General features: G+C 40.2%; 1 protein-coding gene across 2 annotated transcripts in view; it reads right to left on the bottom strand.

Annotated features, from left to right (window-relative positions):
* LOC139348552 (pre-B-cell leukemia transcription factor 3-like) overlaps positions 1-18,973 on the bottom strand; it is a 41,166-nt gene that overhangs the window by 2,618 nt on the left and 19,575 nt on the right. The window contains exons 3-9 of one of the 2 annotated variants that reach the window (XM_070988768.1): positions 10,423-10,667; positions 8,018-8,208; positions 6,493-6,628; positions 4,889-4,918; positions 2,148-2,310; positions 1,637-1,714; positions 1,336-1,389 (exon numbers count right to left, since the gene is read on the bottom strand). In XM_070988768.1, coding sequence (XP_070844869.1) covers positions 1,346-1,389; positions 1,637-1,714; positions 2,148-2,310; positions 4,889-4,918; positions 6,493-6,628; positions 8,018-8,208; positions 10,423-10,667 — 887 coding nt within the window. In that variant the 3' untranslated portion in view covers positions 1,336-1,345. The remainder of the gene's footprint in view (positions 1-1,335; positions 1,390-1,636; positions 1,715-2,147; positions 2,311-4,888; positions 4,919-6,492; positions 6,629-8,017; positions 8,209-10,422; positions 10,668-18,973) is intronic. The other variant, XM_070988770.1, reaches the window with a different exon arrangement.

Below are 18,973 nucleotides of genomic sequence, written 5' to 3'. Positions count from 1 at the left end.
CACCTAAGGGCAATTTAGAGTCACCAGTTAACCTAATGAGCATGTTTTTGGTCTGTGGGAGGAAGCCGGAGTACCCAGAGAGAACCCACACATGCACGGGAAGAACATACAAACTTCACACAGAAAGGCCCCGCCTGAAAACTGCACCTCTTTTCATTGAGACAGTGAGGCAGTCATCTCCGAGCTCTGTGATTCCTTTGGGTTCATCTGTTTGCAGGATCTAGTATAAGGTCCTACTTACACTTCTACTCCTGAATACTCCTCTCTGACTTGGTCCCCAAGTGCTGTGTTCCTGCTATCAACTAGACAAGTTCTGAGCTGTTCTCTTCTTTCCATCCCTCCCCTGCTTTATGAATCGGCGTGTAGGCTGTGTTTTATTCCTGGCCTAAATCAGAAGTTGTGAGTGCCAATGGCAGGAAAAGAAAGCCGAACAACGAACTTGAAACTGCTAGAGGTTGACATATTATCTCTACTGCCCAAGGCAAGACAGGGCACTCAGTAAAACCAAAATGACACCATGCCGTCCGTGAGCATCAGATCATATGATTTTACTCTTTTCTTAATGCTGTGTTATGTCTGCTGACAATTCAGCTTAGTTATTGCGTGATAAGAAATGAGGCAGAAATGAAAATAAAAGCAGCAGTCCTTGTCAGAGTGGAGGGTTGGGTGTCTTGTTGATTTATCTCTTTTTTTATTATAGTAACATCAGTACTCTATGCCATTATTTTACTGTATAATACTTCACTGAGAATAGTGATTGAGTTAGTCTGAATGTGTATACAAATAGTCCACTGCTCTATAAACAATTTTTTCCAACATGTTCTCACTCCTAACTCCTCAAATATGGCGGTTTGGTAAGTGGCCGTAAGCTTCAGACTATGATGCTCTACATACCCCTCTAGCATCAGTTTTGCATGTGCAAGGCTCTGCAGCATCATTACAATAACAATTAGTCATTTGGCAGATGCTTTTATCCAAAGCAACGTACATATGAATTCACACGCCGATGGCACAGCATTAGGGGCAGTTTTGGGGTTCAGTATCTTGCCCAAGGATACTTCGGCATGTGGACTGCTGAGGCCAGGGTCCGAACCACCGACCTCCTGCTCGGTGGATGACCGCTCTACCTCCTGAGCATAGGGAGGTAGCTTGAAGCATTGGGCCACTGGCCAAGCTGCAGGTTTTCTTACATATTTGGACTGAGAATGGGCTGTTTTTTCTTGCTTTTGACAACTACTTCAGCATATGCCATTATCATCATCATCACCACTGTCATTGTCACATCATATCATCTTTGCAGCACAGAAATGCGTTACTATGGTTACTTGTACTTACACAGAAGCTATCACTGTATCCTGTCTGACTGATAGCATGGTGTATGGTATCCGCCTGGAGAAACGACAGAGGAATAGTGTTTAAAGGCATCTTGAAAGACAAATGCAAATATATTTCAACATCCTGGATGGTCTTGTAGTGTGGTGAAAAATATGATAATATTTGCTGCCACTGATGGTGATTTGATTTTTTACAGCTTCTGTGCACATGACCTGAATAACTCATGACCATGGACCAGGGGCACAGATTGGTGTTAGATGAGCGGGACATGCATTATGTTCTCTTTGTAAAGGAACAGTACCAGTGAACATGCTGGTTAACAGGGAGTTTTTGCTGTCATCAGCATCCAGCTGGAAATCCTCATCTTTCATTAGGAAGCCTGAGTAAAGAGAAGAGAAATCATGCCAGTTCCACATGCCTGTCCTCAACACAGTAATGCCCCATTAGTGAATATCATTTCACTAGTATACACAGGGAAGATAAAGACAGCAAACAACTTAAAACTTCCATCAGTGCTTAAAGGAAAACTACAGCTAAGTACAACTTGGGTTTTAGTTTTAGTTTAGTTTTTTAGTTTTCCTCTGTGGTTTTCCCCATGTAAATGTTAAATAATAAAATGTACACCCAACATTATCATCATGTGGGAGTTGACAAAACTGATGTTTCATGAAAGCTTACACATCTCACTACCTTGCACCTCCAAAACTATGCATTTCAGAGCCCAATGAATAAAATAAAACTAGTTTCAGGCCAAAATCAGTTAAGTCCAGTAATTCATTGGCATTTTTTTCAACAGTATTTTTAAGTCCTACCTGAGTTGGGTGTTGTAGGAGAGTTGTCTTGACTGTTGACAGCAGCAGCTGCTGCCTGGGTTGCTGTCACAGCTGTCTTTGCTGCGTAAAGATTGGCCTCCTCCTGAAATTTGCCAATGTTCTTCTTATACCGGATCCTCTTGTTACCAAACCAGTTAGAAACCTGGTGTAGAAGAAGCAAAGAGAAGAACAAAATAAAGCAATTTTCTCACATCTGTCAAATCCAACTTTGTCTCATTGTCTACTTTGTCAACCATGCACAAAATAGTATGTTGACAGAATACTCCTTGGTTTCAGTTCAAAATCAAAACTGCATTAGAGTGAAGCAGTGTGGTTAAAAGAGGGGCAGTGTTGAGGAGTAGGAGAATTCCAGGTTATACACACACTGTTTGTAAAGAATAAACAAGCATAAATGATGACATTAATTGCTAATCAGCAAAGAGATCACATTTTCATTAAGCGCTGTTCACAACCAGAAGGTGGCACAGTGAAGTTCATATGTGGTTTCTTGTGAAGTACCTGCTGTGACAAACAGTACTGACACAGTGTACCACCACCCAGAGCCACAGCCACCAAGTGGATTGTGCAACACCAATAAGCCAATAAACTGCAATAGCTTCTGTTTTGTTCTTTCTGCTTCGCTACTGATCAACAGAGCAAATTCACAAAAGTTGAACTTGTAGTACTTCACCATGTGAGTGAATCCACTGACAATAGCAAATACCTTGAAATACTGTATTGGTCAAATACTTTTTTCTTTCTTTTTTTTTCAGAAAATCTGCCTGTGACACATCTGGAAATCATAATCACCTGAATCACCTCAAATAGATTTGCATCAGAGACCTTGGTGTGCTTATGCTCCTGTCAATAGTCTTTGTAAAGTTGAAAAGGATGAGATCATTTTCTCATGCACCCTGTGGTGTTCCCTAGGGTCAGTCCTTAGGCCTTTTCCCTTTTTAATTTCTGTACTTCTTTAAGAGTTTTATAAGAAGAGCTATGTATAAAATCTTGTTTCATTGTTATGTAGATGATGGGCTGATTTATATCTCTAATACACCCAATAATAATAAACTAATAACAAAAACAATCCTATCCCAAACATAATTTCAGAACATTGTCCACCTCAATGACCTCAATAAATAAGCAACAATTTCATTTAATTCCATTTACACCAGTTACAGTACCTGTTATGAGCTTTTTGACTGGCATGTTAAATCTGTGGATATTATAGCCACCTGTATTGAGTATTCTCTGGGCCACCAAGCCCCTTTGGTCCCTGTTAAGGAGTCAGCAGATCCCACTTCCAGCTATCAGGCAGGTTCAAGGGTTTGGCTTGGCTCCTCAAAGAATCTTCCACCAAAGACTACTTCTCAATAACTCACATCCCAGTTTATTAGTCCTTTAAGATTCAAGAGTCTCTGATATTAACCCGTCTGTTTTCTGACTCAAGCTCCCTTCCTCCATGCACATTCATCCCATGTTCCACATCTTGCATTAGCCAGTCTCCACCACGCCTCTGTGTCCTCCGCCTGCTGCACCTCCACCTCCCTGCATTAGTGACAACCACCTGGTCTATACCATCTGGTCACTGGTGGATGTGCCTTGCCAAGGCTGGGGATACCAGTTAATCAATTGGCTGGGATGACAGTGGGAGTTGGATTCCAGTTCATCTCAGTAGTTCACTACAAATTTGTAAACTTTTTCTGTTGCTAAACCTCACTCTAAGACCCTCTGACAGGGTCTTTCTGGTTATTGCAGAGTGATGCAGAACTGCAGGCCAGCAAAGACAGTAACTTCAGCCAAATATACTATGTACAGTATAACATGTAAGGTCTTTTTAGTCCCTTTTCTCTCACCTTGTACTTGGAGTTGACTCTGTTTTATCACATTTGTCTGTTTTAATCATCCTTGCTTATTTGTGTTTTTTACACCTGTATCCATTATTTCAATAATGCAGAGTGTTGTTGATTGTACTTAACTGTCCCAGTAAAGCAATGTTTCACATTATTAGGCAAGATGCTATGTATTTTCAAATTAGCAAATATTTGGAATTAATATAAATGATGTTGTTTTGTTTTTACATTGTATATACTGAAAACCAGTATATCAAAAGACCAGCATGAAAATACACAGAAACATGAACACGGTGGAAACAAATAGAGACACAGAACTAGGGCGAAACTGGTTGAGGTGAGGGGATGCTAGATCTATTGTGTCAGACTGGGGCCTGACAGCTGTAACCATTCTACATCACTCCAGGAGAGCAACCACACAGCAGCACTAAATAATTTACAGGTGCATAAACTTTTCCTTAATATGGTTCTGTCCTCTATCAAACACCCTCCTGTGGGGATAAATATCTTTACTTTACTATCTACCAGCAATTCAATTAGATTAATTTTCTAAAATTGTGAATGGAGGAAAGTGGTGTTCCATATTAGCCTAACTATGTAATTTCAAGACAAGTCTAAAAAGAAAAAACGGGGTTTTGATTAAGTTATTGAACTTGCATCTATTAAAGATTTTAGGAACAAATCCAATCATATTAATGCCACATTTTTGGTCCTTGATATGGACCATTACATGGATACAACAATGACTAAACTGAATGAACTGTGTGTTTTTATGTGTTTTGTAAATCAGGGGCTGTTCAGTCATAAAAGGACTGAAAAAATATATAGCTATTACACGAAATTATCAGCATAATAATAGACAGACGAGGAGAGAGAATTGTGACATACCTGTGACACAGTGATGGTGCCTCCCCCACCCTGAGGGCAAAAAAGAATGGGCTTTTTTACAGTACTGGACTCTGCAGACCAGAACATTTCATTTCCCAACCCCAACACAACAAATACAACATGTAACATTGAAACTACTGTAGCTCACAACTGAACAGGGATAGGCAGTGACACAGGATGTGACATACTAAATGAAAAATTCCTATTCGGATGCCAAGACCACCCTGGCATCATCAGTAAGTCAGCATTTTAGCACTTGCCCAGTAAGGCACAGTAAATATGATACAGCAGCTGATGCTACAGATGGTGTTTGACTGCTGTTTCAGAGTGTATATAGCTGACACATCATACAAACTTTGGGCTGCTGATGTTTAGTTAGAGCTGGAGGTTGTGATTTTATCCTACAAACCAACAGATTGATTTTTTTTTTTTTTTTCTGAATAAAAAAAATCTCTCTCTATTGGCTTGGGGATAAATCACAGTTTGGCATGTCTGCAGAATTTGGTAACATGTTAGGATCAGGCCCTAAATCCCTTACACCACAATGGGATTCAAAATTCAACAAATGAGGGCTAAATGGCTGTTGGGTAGTCTTTGGTAGACATCCACAACTAAGCATGTAGTGACTGTGTTGTCTTATTGTGTTTTCATCGTGTTTATGCTTTATGTATTTTATGCTGCCTTGCTGCAAAAAGAATCTCCTTTTGTGGGACAAAAAAAGATCTGAAATTAACTCAAACTTGGTTTGACAGGTTTAAAAAGTGTTGGAAATAGGTGTGAAAGTGGCTGTAATAGCACTTGATGATTCAAGCTTCACTGCAATATTTCAGTGATGGCCAGACCAGCCAATTCTAAAGACAGGAACAGAGTGAGCAGTACCTGCAATCATAGCATTGCTAATGTTAAACTTGTACTGTTTAAACACATCAACAGCTAGGGAGTGCCTAGGGTATCCACAGATTCCTCCTAGTAGCTATTGAACAGTTCCACATAAACAACCAGGGAGGAGCATTTATCACCTTGTTGGTGTTGGAGATGCTCAGTGGGACACCCACACACACACACACACACACACACACACACACACACACACACACACACACACACACACACTTCTACCACCAGCCCATCTTACATACCAATAGCTTGCTGACTTAAGTTTCAATGCATGGGGAAAAAAGACAGGTAGTATTTACTAATATTTATTTTTTTAGATGGCAACTAATTATAATATATATAAAAAAAACTGTGATTTTGGTTTTGCACATTATGAATCCATTATGAGCATTATACAGGAATATTCATTGTCCATCATGTTCGCATATCAAATAGCACTTGTTTTAATGTGTTATTGTGATGCCTCAATCACAATATCACAAGATGTTTGTGTGTAATCACAAGACATCTTGACCATGACAGGATGACAAAACAAAATTGCTATCTTGGGATAATAATGTCTTGATACTTAATCTTGAGATAATCGACCTAAAGTTTCATTCTGTAACATCATTATCTTATTAGTTATCTTTTGCTGTGCTTGTTTCTTTTTCTCCAGTGGCTGTTATGATGGCCAAGAGTGACTTTGCAGGTGTTTTTTTTCTCACCTGGGAAACAGTTATACTGCACTTTTTAGCGAGCTCCTCTTTGGCCTCCTCACTGGGGTACGGGTTGCTCAGGTGTGAATAAAAATATTCATTCAGGATTTCCGTGGCTTGTTTGCTAAAGTTCCGCCTTTTCCGTCTAAGAGAAGAAAAAGATATGTGACAATGATGAGATTCTAGATGAGATTGCGTATTGTTAACACAAAACACAAGGTAGCATAAATGTCATTTTGATACTGCCAGTGGGGGCACCAAAGATAGAAATTTTCAAATTCTACCTATGGTGGCTTTATCAAATATTGATTTTTTTTTATTTTTTTGGGGGGGGGTTATGAGCATGCATGTTGGCTCTTAATTTGTCATTATAAAGCACTTAATAATGCTTATAATGCATGACCATATTCAGCAACTGTTACGGCATTAAGTTTTCCCTCAATAGCCGCATAATAAATGCGTATTGATAGTAAGGAAGGTTTAATACATGATTTGTGATCTTAAACTAATCTTTACCCTTAATAACCCTAACCCCCAGAATAAGACATTAATAAATGCTTTATAATGACTTCTAAAGAGAATATATGCTACTAATGTATATGCTACTCAGCAACAACATGTAACCACTATAATTATCTATTGCAAGTCATCACAGGACTTTATTGTTAATAAATTTCAGATAAGCTAAAGTTATCTTGATTTCATGGCTCTAGACCAGGGGTGGGCAAACTGTTCCACAAAGGGCCGCTGTGGCTGCAGGTTTTCTTTCCAACCAATCAAGAGTTCACAGTTTGACCAATCAGCTGTCTGAAGAGTGAGATCAGTTGATTGAATGAGTCAAGTCTGGTGTGCTGCTGCTTGGTTGGAAAGAAGACCTGCAGCCACAGCGGCCCTTTGTGGAACAGTTTGCCCACCCCTGCTCTAGACATAAGAAAATAACGTCCACATATATGGCAACATGTTTGCCTATGAACTTCTGAAAATTTTCTGTTAATTGTATTCATGTTTGTCTGTCTGTGTGGGTGTGTCTTTGTGTGTACAGTACACACACACACACACACACACACACACACACACACACACACACACACACACACACACACACACATATATATAAATTGTCTAAATACACACACTCTCTACAATCTCATCCACTTCTCTGCCTTGCTCTTAACTCATTGAACTTGTACAAGATACAGTATGCAAGTAGGTTATGCAAGATATACAATCTAGCATAACCTACTTGCATACTGTATCCTGCTCTCAGAGGTGCCTGTGACATATTTGTTTTGACAAGACCTCTGTAAGTGTTTATGTTGTCTTCATTCAATTAGAATTAACTCCCTATTTCCAGGTTAACTCATTATATAGAAGATGTTGCTGTAGAGAATATATTTGACTGAAGAGTTCTTCAGCAATGACAATCTGGCCAGTAGGCATTGAGATATTGATACTTGGCTCTTGAACGAAATGTTGATAGATCATAATCCAACTTTGCGGTGCTATTTTCTATGTTTCTGTGCTCAACACTCACCGAGCATCCAGGAACCTGGAGCGTAGGATCATGACAGCCTCACAGGTGCTCTGCTTCAGCTGCATTTGGATGGAACTGAACTTAAGGTGAATGATGTTCACCATGCGTCCAATCTCTTTTGGTGAGATGGGCCGTGTCCGTGACTGCTCTTTCAGCAGGTTCATTACATGAGTGGTGAATTCACTGCAGGCCTAATAAAATATCATGGAGACACAAAGTCATGGAGAAGCCACTCCACCACACCCATCTTACACCAATAACGTAAGAGGTAAGTCTGTTGTATGTTCTAAGTAATATACATATGGGCTCACCATGAAAAAACAAATCAATCAATCAATCAATCAATCAATTAATCCATTACATGGATTAAAACCATCTAAAAACAACAAAATCTTATTTGATTAAAGGACTGTCTTGAAACACATCATGTCCAGTATTTCACCATGCAAAGCCGAATAATATTTGTTAATTGAACCTTTGGTTAATTGTAAACTTTTGAACCTTACAATTCCTTACAATTATTCCCAAATTCTTGACTGTGTTGGTGAGAATTATGGAGTTAATTTCCTGCCAAAACTGCCAACTACAAACATATTTCTAAGAAATCATGCTTCAGAAACAAATACAGCGTGTCTCACAAGTACAAAATATATCTGGGCACAATCTTTCCACCACGATTGTGCTCAGAATTTATTCACCAGTGTTCTGGGTAATTTGTCCTCCACAGCAGCAGGTGGTGCTATGAGTCAGTTTAAATGTGTTGAGGTTTGGTGGAGCAGACTGAACAGCCAAAATCACAGTTTGATTCTATTTAAGGATGTGATGCAGTTAGAAGAGACAGGAAATCTGGCAATATCATGCATGATAAAACATAGGACATTATCTAACTAACTAACCCAACTAACTGCGCTTGAATGAAATCATAGTGCCACCTGTTGTTGTGGAGGACAAATTACTCAGGACATGTGAGACAATCCCAGGTTTATATTGCCCTTGTATGATATATATACATTTTTTTTGTTCTTGTATGACATGCTGTATGTATTACAAACATGTTGTATATTTCTTTGATCAATACATTTTGTACTTGCAAACCATATTGTGTTTGTAGTTAATTGTAGGCCGTTTTTAAACCATGTTTTGCTTGTTAGGTTTTGGCAGGAAATTACCTTCATACTAAATCAATGGAAACATCAGTGAACACTATTCTATGTCTGGCTTAACTACATTTTAATCTTCTCAGAATTCAGTTTTTACACACCCAACAATAAATTTCTGACAAGCATTTCACTAGACTTTATCTGCTCAGGAGACTGAGGTCGTTTGGAGTGCAGGGGGCACTCCTGAAGACCTTTTATGACACTGTGGTGGCATCAGCCATCTTTTATGGAGTGGTCTGCTAGGGGAGCAGCATCTCAACAGCTGACAGGAAAAGACTTGACTTGATCAAGAAGGCCAGCTCTGTCCTGGGATGCCCCCTCGACTCAGTGGAGGTGGTAGGAGAGAGGAGGATGATGGCTAAGCTGTCATCCATGATCGAGAACAACTCCCACCCCCTGCAGGACACTTTAACAGCAATGGAGAGCTCCTTCAGCGACAGACTGCTCTATCCAAAATGTGTGAAGGAACGCTATTGCAGGACCTTCCTTCCTGCAGCAATCAGACAGCAGTGCTCCCAGTAGACCACACACTCACCAAGACATTCAAATTGACTGCACTATTATACACATCAACTGTGTTCTCTTATACTGTGAAAATATTCTGCTCAGGTGAATTTCTATTTCTACTGCAATATATCAATCTTTCAATCAGGTGTATTATTACTTCTATGTGCAATATCAATACTCCAGTCAGGAGTACTATCATCCAATGTGCAATATCAGTACCCGGCGAATCTCTAATTTCCAATGTGCAATATTGGTATTTCCTCTGTGCCATGGTGGAAATTTGAAAACAATATATACTGTTACCACTCCCATATTTTATATTTCCCCATACTAGACAGCTAGTTTCTGTTTTTCCCCTTGTTTAAATTGTTCAAATTTTTCTATATTCCTTGTTTATATTGTTTAAATTGCTGTTTGCTATTTAAAGTCTATTTACTGATGCCCTCTATTTTTTGCTATCCACTTTGCTGCTGTAATTCTGGAAATTTCCACACTGTGGGACTAATAAAGGAATGTCTTATCTTAGTTTCAAAAGCTACGAGGCTCACTGGCTTTTACTGGATTTAATTTTGGATGAAGTTTGATGTTAAAATATTTTTGTATTCAATAGTAAAAGTGCATGAGCTCTGTTAAGGTGTTTAATTCACTTAATACGAATATAAAAGTTGGAGAATAACATATTCACAGCATAAATGAAAGGTTTAGTTGGTCACAACAGCTACAAAGGCAGTGACTCACCTGTTCATATTTCTCTAGTTCGGTGTGATATATCTGTCTGATCTGTGTCAGCTTGGTCCTGTAATCAGAGTGTTCGATGGAATTATCATTCACAATGCCAACTGCTGCTGCTGCCGCGGCTGTAGCTATTGCTGCTCCACCCCCTTTCTCTGGTCCAGCCACGCCCTCTGCCAGCAGCATATTGTCCAGTCTCATCAGCTGGGCATCTGGAGGCTCTTCCTCCTGTGTGCCACGGATACTCAGACCTGACAAACAAAGACAAAAACACTGCTTACGCCATGATGTTACTGTGTGTAACTAAATCAATACCAAGTCTAACAGACCTCAGAGTGGAGTCACATAACACACAGGTTTTATGGCAAGGATTGGAGGGACAATGCAATTCTTGCATATTCTAAGAATATTATAATCGTCAAAACTGTCACCTAAAAAAAACAACAAAGGCAAAGAAAATGAGCCAAAGCAAGTCAGTCAAAACAACTACTAGACCAAGGCAAGGCTTACTCAGTGGGACATTTGGTGAGCCATCAAGTGTGTGTTGAGGGCATGGTAATGATCGCCTACTGTCTATGTGTGTGTGTGTGTGTGTGTGTGTGTGTGTGTGTGTGTGTGTGTGTGTGTGTGAGAGAGAGAGAGAGAGAGAGAGAGAATGTATCCAGGGCACCAGTTCTTAGTATCTTATTACACTGGGTTTCTCTGTCTGCACCTTGCAGACCATATTAGTGGGAATCCACAGAGCAGCACTCTTCTGGCTGTAATCCCATCAAGATGAGACAAAATAACATTCACACCTGATCCCACATCCTGCTTGTCACCTCCTCTGCTCTGCACACTAACAGCTATCCAATGGCCATTTTCACAAATGACCTCTGACTTCACAAGTTCTGGGCATGAGATACTGCAATGTAAATTTCATGTCATATTCCAGTAACAGTTTTTGCATTAGTATAAGTTCTTTATCATTTTGTTATTTTTTCAATTCAATTTCTTTTTGGATTTTTTCCCTTTGTTTTTGTTTATTTATTTAGTTATTTATTGCCCTTCCTATGCCCTCCGTTAGATTTCTTTCATCCATCCACCCTAGAGACTGACTGTTGAGAACACACACACCCACATACACTAGCATCAAATCAGCACAACGTATGACAGCTAACATAACCCTGATCTGTTATTCCCCCATGAAATTTTAACTGCCCTGTTTCTACAGTTCTTCTCTTCCTTGTGTTGTTGTCAGTGTTGTGCATTTTGTCTTACAATAAATAAAGTACAGCCAAGGTAGATTGGCATGTTGTTAGTTTTAAAAGAATTTGATCATAAACTAATGTGTTGCCCTTGGGGTGCCTGGGTAGCTCATGTGATACATTGTGTACATATGTGCTAAGGCTGTGCACCACAGCGGCCTGGGTTCGAATCTGACCTGTGGTCCTTTGCTGCACGTCATCCCCTCTCTCCCCCATTTCACTCTGTCACTCTCCTCTCTATCAATAAAGGCGAAAATCCAAAGTGTTGCCCAAATGAAATTTTGACCTGATGGCCCCAGTAAAATCAATTAAAATTAATCAAATTAATCAAAGTTATTACTGTTCATCCTGAGGGGAACAGTAATATGTGTATTACAGTAAGGTCAGTAGGTTGAAGTTGAAGCAGGAAACAGCTCATAGAGCATTCACTGCACTACTGACTGCTGCTAGTTAAAGCAAATTGCTGGGAATGAATGGTAATATCTGAAAACAGCACAGAGGAGCATTTTTATCAGTTCAGAGCTCCGACCTGGATTTTGGCATAAAAGAAAGGGGGCACAAATAATATTTTGAAAAGTGCTCTTCCCCCATCCCCGGCGAGGTTTGAGTGCTCACAGGAGTTGACGCTCCCAACCTCACTATTCTGTCTCCCGCGGTTCACCTCCTTCTACCATGCAGCACTGCTGTGCTGCATCCAACCAGCCTCTGATTCTTATGTCAGGTATATTAACTGTAACAAGGAGCCCTGATGTGCTGTTCCCCCATCCAGCTGTCACTTTCACTTGTACTGTGAGCTGTTTGAGACATTTCACAGGAGGGGGAATTTTGATCGTGTCATTGGGGCTTGTGCAGCTCTTCATAGCCTCTCTGCTGCTAACATTAGGAAAGTAGGTCATCCTCGAGGTGCCACGTGTGATAATGTATGAGCAGCAGAACCAGGTGTCACAAAAAGAGGCAGAAGTTAGCAGTGACATTAAAGGAAGGCTTCACTGCTCCAAGTACTTTGTATTAGAACAGAAATGTGCATCCATTTAAATTGTAAGGTTATGCTGAAGTCATTCCTTGATATGTAAGTAGGTTGGCTGCCTTAATACTGGACCATTTCATCCTACCGAGAATTCCACCACTATCATGTTATCCATATTTTCTCCCCTCATTCTTTTACATCCTATCCTTTTCAGCTTATGTCTATGAGTTGGGAGCCATATAAACAAATGTGTTGTTTCCTTCACAGATTGATTACAAAAGCCAGAGAAGCTAAAACTATGCCGATTGTCACAATAAAAAACATCTTTTTCTTATTTCTCAACAAGTGTGGTGATATTTTTTTCTTCGTGTGTGGAATGGATGTATTCTTATTCTCTATAATAATAAGACAACCTTGTTTGAATTGTGAAATGGGTTTGACTAAAAGAAAATTTTGGTTTTGTTATTACTACTAGGTACTGGCTTAAATAGTCAATATAGTCAATTGCATTACTAAAAATAGACTAAAATACAATTTTCATTGATAAAAACTGGACTAAAATGTCATCAGTTTTCGTTGACTAAAACTAGACAAAAATAGTCACGTCTAAAAGTCTAAAATGCTCTGACTTTTAGTTGACTGAAACTTGACTAGACTAAAAAGAGTATGAACATAAATAAAACTAATAGAAATTAAAATGACAGCTTGACACAAAGACTAGACTAAGACTAAAATTAAAACAGGCTGCCAAAAACAACACTAATGCAGACTCAAACCAGCAATGCAAAAATAAATGAATAAAATAAGTATTGTGTTTGTATACAGTCTGATGTCTTGTTGTTTTCTTGTGACAACTTGGAGTTCTCAACCCCCAAGTTGGGAATCACAGCCATAATACAAGCCAATGGAAGATCTGCAATAGCTAAATATCATGTACACCCTGCACTCTTATTGCTTTCAGTAAATGGTGTCCATTGATCCATCCACTGTCTTTTCTGCTTAGGATGGGTCGCAGTGGCACCACCAACAGGATACTTCCCCTATCCTCAGCAAAATTTTTCAGATCCTCCTCGGCATTCCTCAGCCAGATGAGATATGTAATCCTTCTAGCGAGTTCTGGATCTGATGAGACATCAAGTCAAAAGTGCTTTACAGCTGCAGTAGGTAAGATGAAGAAGAGAGCAGACTTAGCCTGAAAATTTGAACCAACACAAGTTCCACGTCATTCCCCTCCCTCTCCGCTGCACTCATGCCCTGCCTCCAAGCCCCTCCTCCCTGCAGTGTCTGTGCAGCTGCCGTGACAACCAGTAACGTTAGCCTTAGCATCGGAAACAAGCTAACTCTGCCCAGCCGCTCCATCGCAGTCGCGAACATACCGTACGCGCTGCAGAGTTTTACCGTAACAATCACCATATTAGCTTCATGGTTATTTGTTGTCTTAGCTGTATATGCTGTTGTTGGCAGCGGCGATATGAGCAGTTTCTCCTTTGTGATTGGCTGCTATAGCTTTCACTTGCCTCTTGACGCCGCTCACAGAGCTGTTTGACTGAGCAGCAGTCGGCAGCATGAGCAGAGGGAGGGGGCGGTTCACAGCGTGTGTGAGTAGTGATTGACAGATGTCAGACACTCCCTCAGACGCTCCTCTGGCTCTGATTGGTTGTTTTGTGTCGGGCGCGGTGGATTCTTGCAAATCGCAGTAGAAGCAGTAGGTGGGACCAATGGAGTCGGTTTTTTTTTCACAGATTACATGTTTCATGTACTGCTTTCTGCACATTGGGACAGTTTTACCAAATATGACAAAAAATTACTTTTACACAAGTTACCGACTGCAGCTTTAAAAGGCAATTCTCATTACTTTTCTTTTTTTTAAGAAAGATATGTTACTTGAGCAATGGTGAGTGTAAAAACAAATCCTCTACTAATCTACCTGGTTACAACTAACCAAAAAAAAGGTTTGCTTGCTATTTTATGTGGGCTTTTGTCTCGGATAGCTGCTTAACCCATAAATGTCCACAGCAGAATTTTCTAGCACTTGAAGTACGAGCTGAGAAAAGCACAAATCAGTATGAAGAACACCAGGTTAGGAATTTCTGATCTTCATAAGTTTTGATACACTTGTAGTCTGTGTTCAGTACTGACATAGCACATACCTTAGAGATACTTTTATACACTGCCAAGAAGGCTCTCATTTCACTTGGAGATGCAGTGAGGTAAATAATAATTTACCTATGTGACCAGAGCATAATAATGGTTCTCACTCGTCTCAGTTGCTTTTTCTGAGGCTCTGTTCCATGCACATACACAGACACACACACCCACACAGACACACACACACACACACACACACACACACACAGTTGTGTTTCCAACACTTCTGGGGACATTACATAGACTTACATTCATTTCCTGGATAATTAGCCTAACCATAACCCAAGTCTTCACCCTAAAAATTAAAGATCTACATTATGGGGACAAAAATGTCCCCATAAGGAAGGTGAGTACCCACAACATTACAGTGTGAACAGATTTATGTCCCCACGATGTGAGTAATACATGTTTATACACAGGCAGGCACACATGCATGGTGTGGCAGGTGGTCTATGGCTTGTCTCATTCAATAAATTCTGGCTTGTGTGCAGAAAGGGCAGCTGTTTGTCTCTGTGTCCTGACTGCCTCATTGAAATGGACAGGATGATTCCACACATGGCAGCAGCAAATGAGCAGAATGCAGAGGTGTGTAAGTGCCTTTGAATAGTGCAAAACACAATCAATCTTTGCTCTTCTTTTGTCTGTGGAACATTTACACAGCAGCTGCAGATACTTCGGAAACACTGAGGGGTTTGTCACTGCAGATTGCTGATTTGAATGTAGAATCTAGAATTCCACAGTGTTTGATTTGCAATGGAATGACAGCAGCGAGTCAGATTATTCCATGTATAGTGCACTGTATGAGGATGACATTTTTCCTGATTCATTCCTAATGGATGGAATGTGGAGCACAACCTGCTCTCTGAGAACATATCAAGATTATGTGAGCTAAGAGTTAAAAGGAAAGAAATATAGGGTAGAAGCATCTGGACTGAAGCTTTAGAAATAAATAAAAACCAATGCTGGTCCTGCCTCACAGCCAAAGATGGCCAGTAGACCTTTGGTTAAGAGGTGGTGGGCACTGTTACGATCACCAGTTATAAACCTAAGGGCTGAGTGGCAGACAGCATCCAGTGATTTCAAAGTAGAGGCAGGAGCGTTTCCATATATAACATCCCCAATGAAGCAAAGACAGAAAAGTTGATTCAACATTTTTTTTCTGTTGTGAGTAGGAACGCAATTCTTATTTCTGTGCAGTAAACCAAGTATTGTTCTCAGTTCAGTGTGTTAATGTGATGCTTCAAGTTAAGATTATTGTCCAGCCAGATACCAAGATATATAAACTACAGTAATATTCAAATTTATACTGCCAAGGCCGGACAGAAATGATCTTTACTTTGACCGTGTTAACTGTTTTTGCTCAGCCACTGTGTGCTCCTGTGTTTCAGTGTCTACCTGCCGCTTCAGCCTTGCATTAAACCCGCTTCATCAGAGCTCCTTTAATTTTTCTCCCACACCTTTTGAGTGTGCGTTTTGTTTGTATCTCCCACTCCTTATGAGTGCGCTTTTCTTTATAATCATTGTGTTTAAAATGAATTGTAATTTTTTCCTACCTCTCTCTGGTCTGCATCTTTGGGTCCCAGCAAATTTACTGCACGTAAAGCCTAACAACTAATTGAGAACACAATTGATTTTTGTTCACACAAGCTTAATTGTTGTTTACGTGGTAATAATTTCTCTACAAAATATAATTTATCTGTTCAAAAGGTGCTTTTCTGCACTTAAAAAGTCCCATTGTGTGCTACTGAGTTACCATATTGAGGCCAAATACCAGGAGCTGAATACACCCTTAATCAGCTGATACAAGTGACAAAATTGGGCTCTCAAACGATATCCAGTTCAGCAGAGCAGGGAGTGGGGAGTGGCAATAATAACTTCCACCTTTAAGAGAACAGAGGCTACAAGTGGCTGGTGGGTGGAGATGGGTCTTGTGAAATGCTGTATGAACAGTCCTGATGATACAGTCGGGGTTATTTTTCTCAGATTTCACAAAGCTCCTCCAGAGCCATGGAAGACAGTTTACAACTGCTTTCATACACTGAGTAGCGCAGAATATCATGGTTAACCAACTTCTTCATGTATACAATGAGTGTAAATTGGTGTAAAATTCCTTATCTGTCAGTGGTGATTGGCCATGACAAGCATCCATACAGAAAAGAGATTGCTGGACCAACAATGATTGGCCAAACATGCTAAGAGAGCAATTTGCATTTTCACAAGCAGACTATTTCTTCTGCTCTTTGTGCTGTGGACTGAGTCTGCTAAAGCTCAGTATGTTAAAATAGCTTTATTACTAGAGATTAATTCTTTTTTCGGTTGCCTGTTGGTAATGCATACATTTTATCAACAGATGGAAGGTGCCATTATCAAAATCTAGTATTCATTCACTGCCAGCCCTCTCAGTACATAAGTATACATAGTCCCAGACACATACGTAAATACACACACATACACATGTGTTGATTAAGTGGCCTGCCTGAAGGACACCTATAGATGTCACCAGAAAGCTGAGGTGTATCCTGTCACTGGTGAGAAAAACAGATTGTTAGAGGGGAGAGCGGGAAGAGTGGACTATGTTAGGATGGGGAAAACCTTAATAAATAGTGGAAATTGACATTGTAGCAGCTTTTTTTTTTGCCTTTTATTGGCACCGCAAAAAAGTAATACACAGCCATACACCCTCTAAATCACTGGGGCACCCATTTCCAAGTATAATTTAATCTTTTCACCGTGCCACTTGATGCTGACTTTGCCCCAGTGTAATGACATGGAGGGGAAATGAGAGGGAGTAGTAGTAGTATTGGAATTATACAGCGAGTGAAAGATCATGGCAGGTGGGGGATTTCTACACTGAGTCGACCAAAGCAGAAACAACTTACCTAAATGCATATTTCATGTATTTCATGCCAATACAGCAACATGTTTTATTGCTCTACTGTTCCTGTGCTGTGCTGTGTAGGCTTTTGGTTTTCATGCCTGCTGATATCCAGCATTCGCCTGCCTGCATGAGAAAATTAGTCATGTAATCGTTACAGACTCACTGAGTAATGCAGCGTGACGCACTGATGATAGGTCAAAGCTGATTTTGTTTTTGAAATAAATTAAACTGTAATTTTGCTTGAAAAGAAGGTGTGCCATGCACATACGGGATTAGTATTTATTGAAGTGTGGTTGGTTTCCCCCTTGATATGATTCACTTGGGCAGATCAGAACACTGAAATCTTAGTCGATACAGTCCAAAACAACTACATAGACACCCTTTTGAGGAAATGGTCCCAGTCCAGTCACAAATTCTGGATTAGTTTGTGGTGGGAACATGTGGCTGTGATCCTACCCACTGACAAGACCTAGTCTAAGTTTGAGCTAAACTGCTCCCGCACCCAGGTGCCCTTTACATGATGGAATGCGGAAAAGTAAATTCAACAGTTGCTGGACCTTCATCATGAGCTTCGTCTCATGTTTAGTTTTCTGCTTCTGCCTGAAACACATCCAACAAATTAGACAAGTGAATGCTACTTGAATGTTGTTCTATGTGAAAATGAACCAAATCAACCTGAAAATGTAAAGTTTACCAACTCATCCACTGATTTGATCTAGAGCAACAAGCCAGGGGCGGGGCTTGCGGACAGGCAAGCCAGGCAGTTGCTTGGAGCCCCCGACCACTAAGGGGGCCCCGGCCACTTATTTACAACAACGATTATTGATAGTCCTGGGCTTTCAGGGACCTCTGTTGGTCCCTGGACCTCACTTTGAGAACCTCTAATCTATTTTTTCAGTATTCATCTCAGATATCACAGAAATTGTGCATTTATGTGTGCAAAAAACAATTTTTTGCAGCGTGCATGGGGTCCATGGGGGCCCCAGGGCTTTCTTGCTTGGAGCCCCAAGAGACCCTAGCAACGCCACTGCAACAAGCTATAGGTTTGAAAATTCCTCCAGTCTTCATTCGTCCAAACTATTTTTAACAGTATATTTAAGGACCCAGCAATACTTAGAAATTATTATTGTCTCCTTTTTTTAGGTGTCTGGCATAAAAGGAACTATCTGGTGCACTACAGTGGAGGGACCATGGGAACCCCACAGATAAACTTTTTTATTGTTTTCCTTGAAATGGAACATCTTCTATGAAATGTAAACCACTGTACTCAGTCTCCCAGACTTCTTCATATTTCCCTCAATTCTCCAGGTGTTTATG

The sequence above is a fragment of the Chaetodon trifascialis genome, chromosome 20 (assembly GCF_039877785.1).
Source record: "Chaetodon trifascialis isolate fChaTrf1 chromosome 20, fChaTrf1.hap1, whole genome shotgun sequence".
Classification (NCBI taxonomy): domain Eukaryota; kingdom Metazoa; phylum Chordata; class Actinopteri; order Chaetodontiformes; family Chaetodontidae; genus Chaetodon; species Chaetodon trifascialis.
Note: the sequence above shows the minus strand (reverse complement) of the source record. Positions and strands in the feature narration are given on the sequence as shown.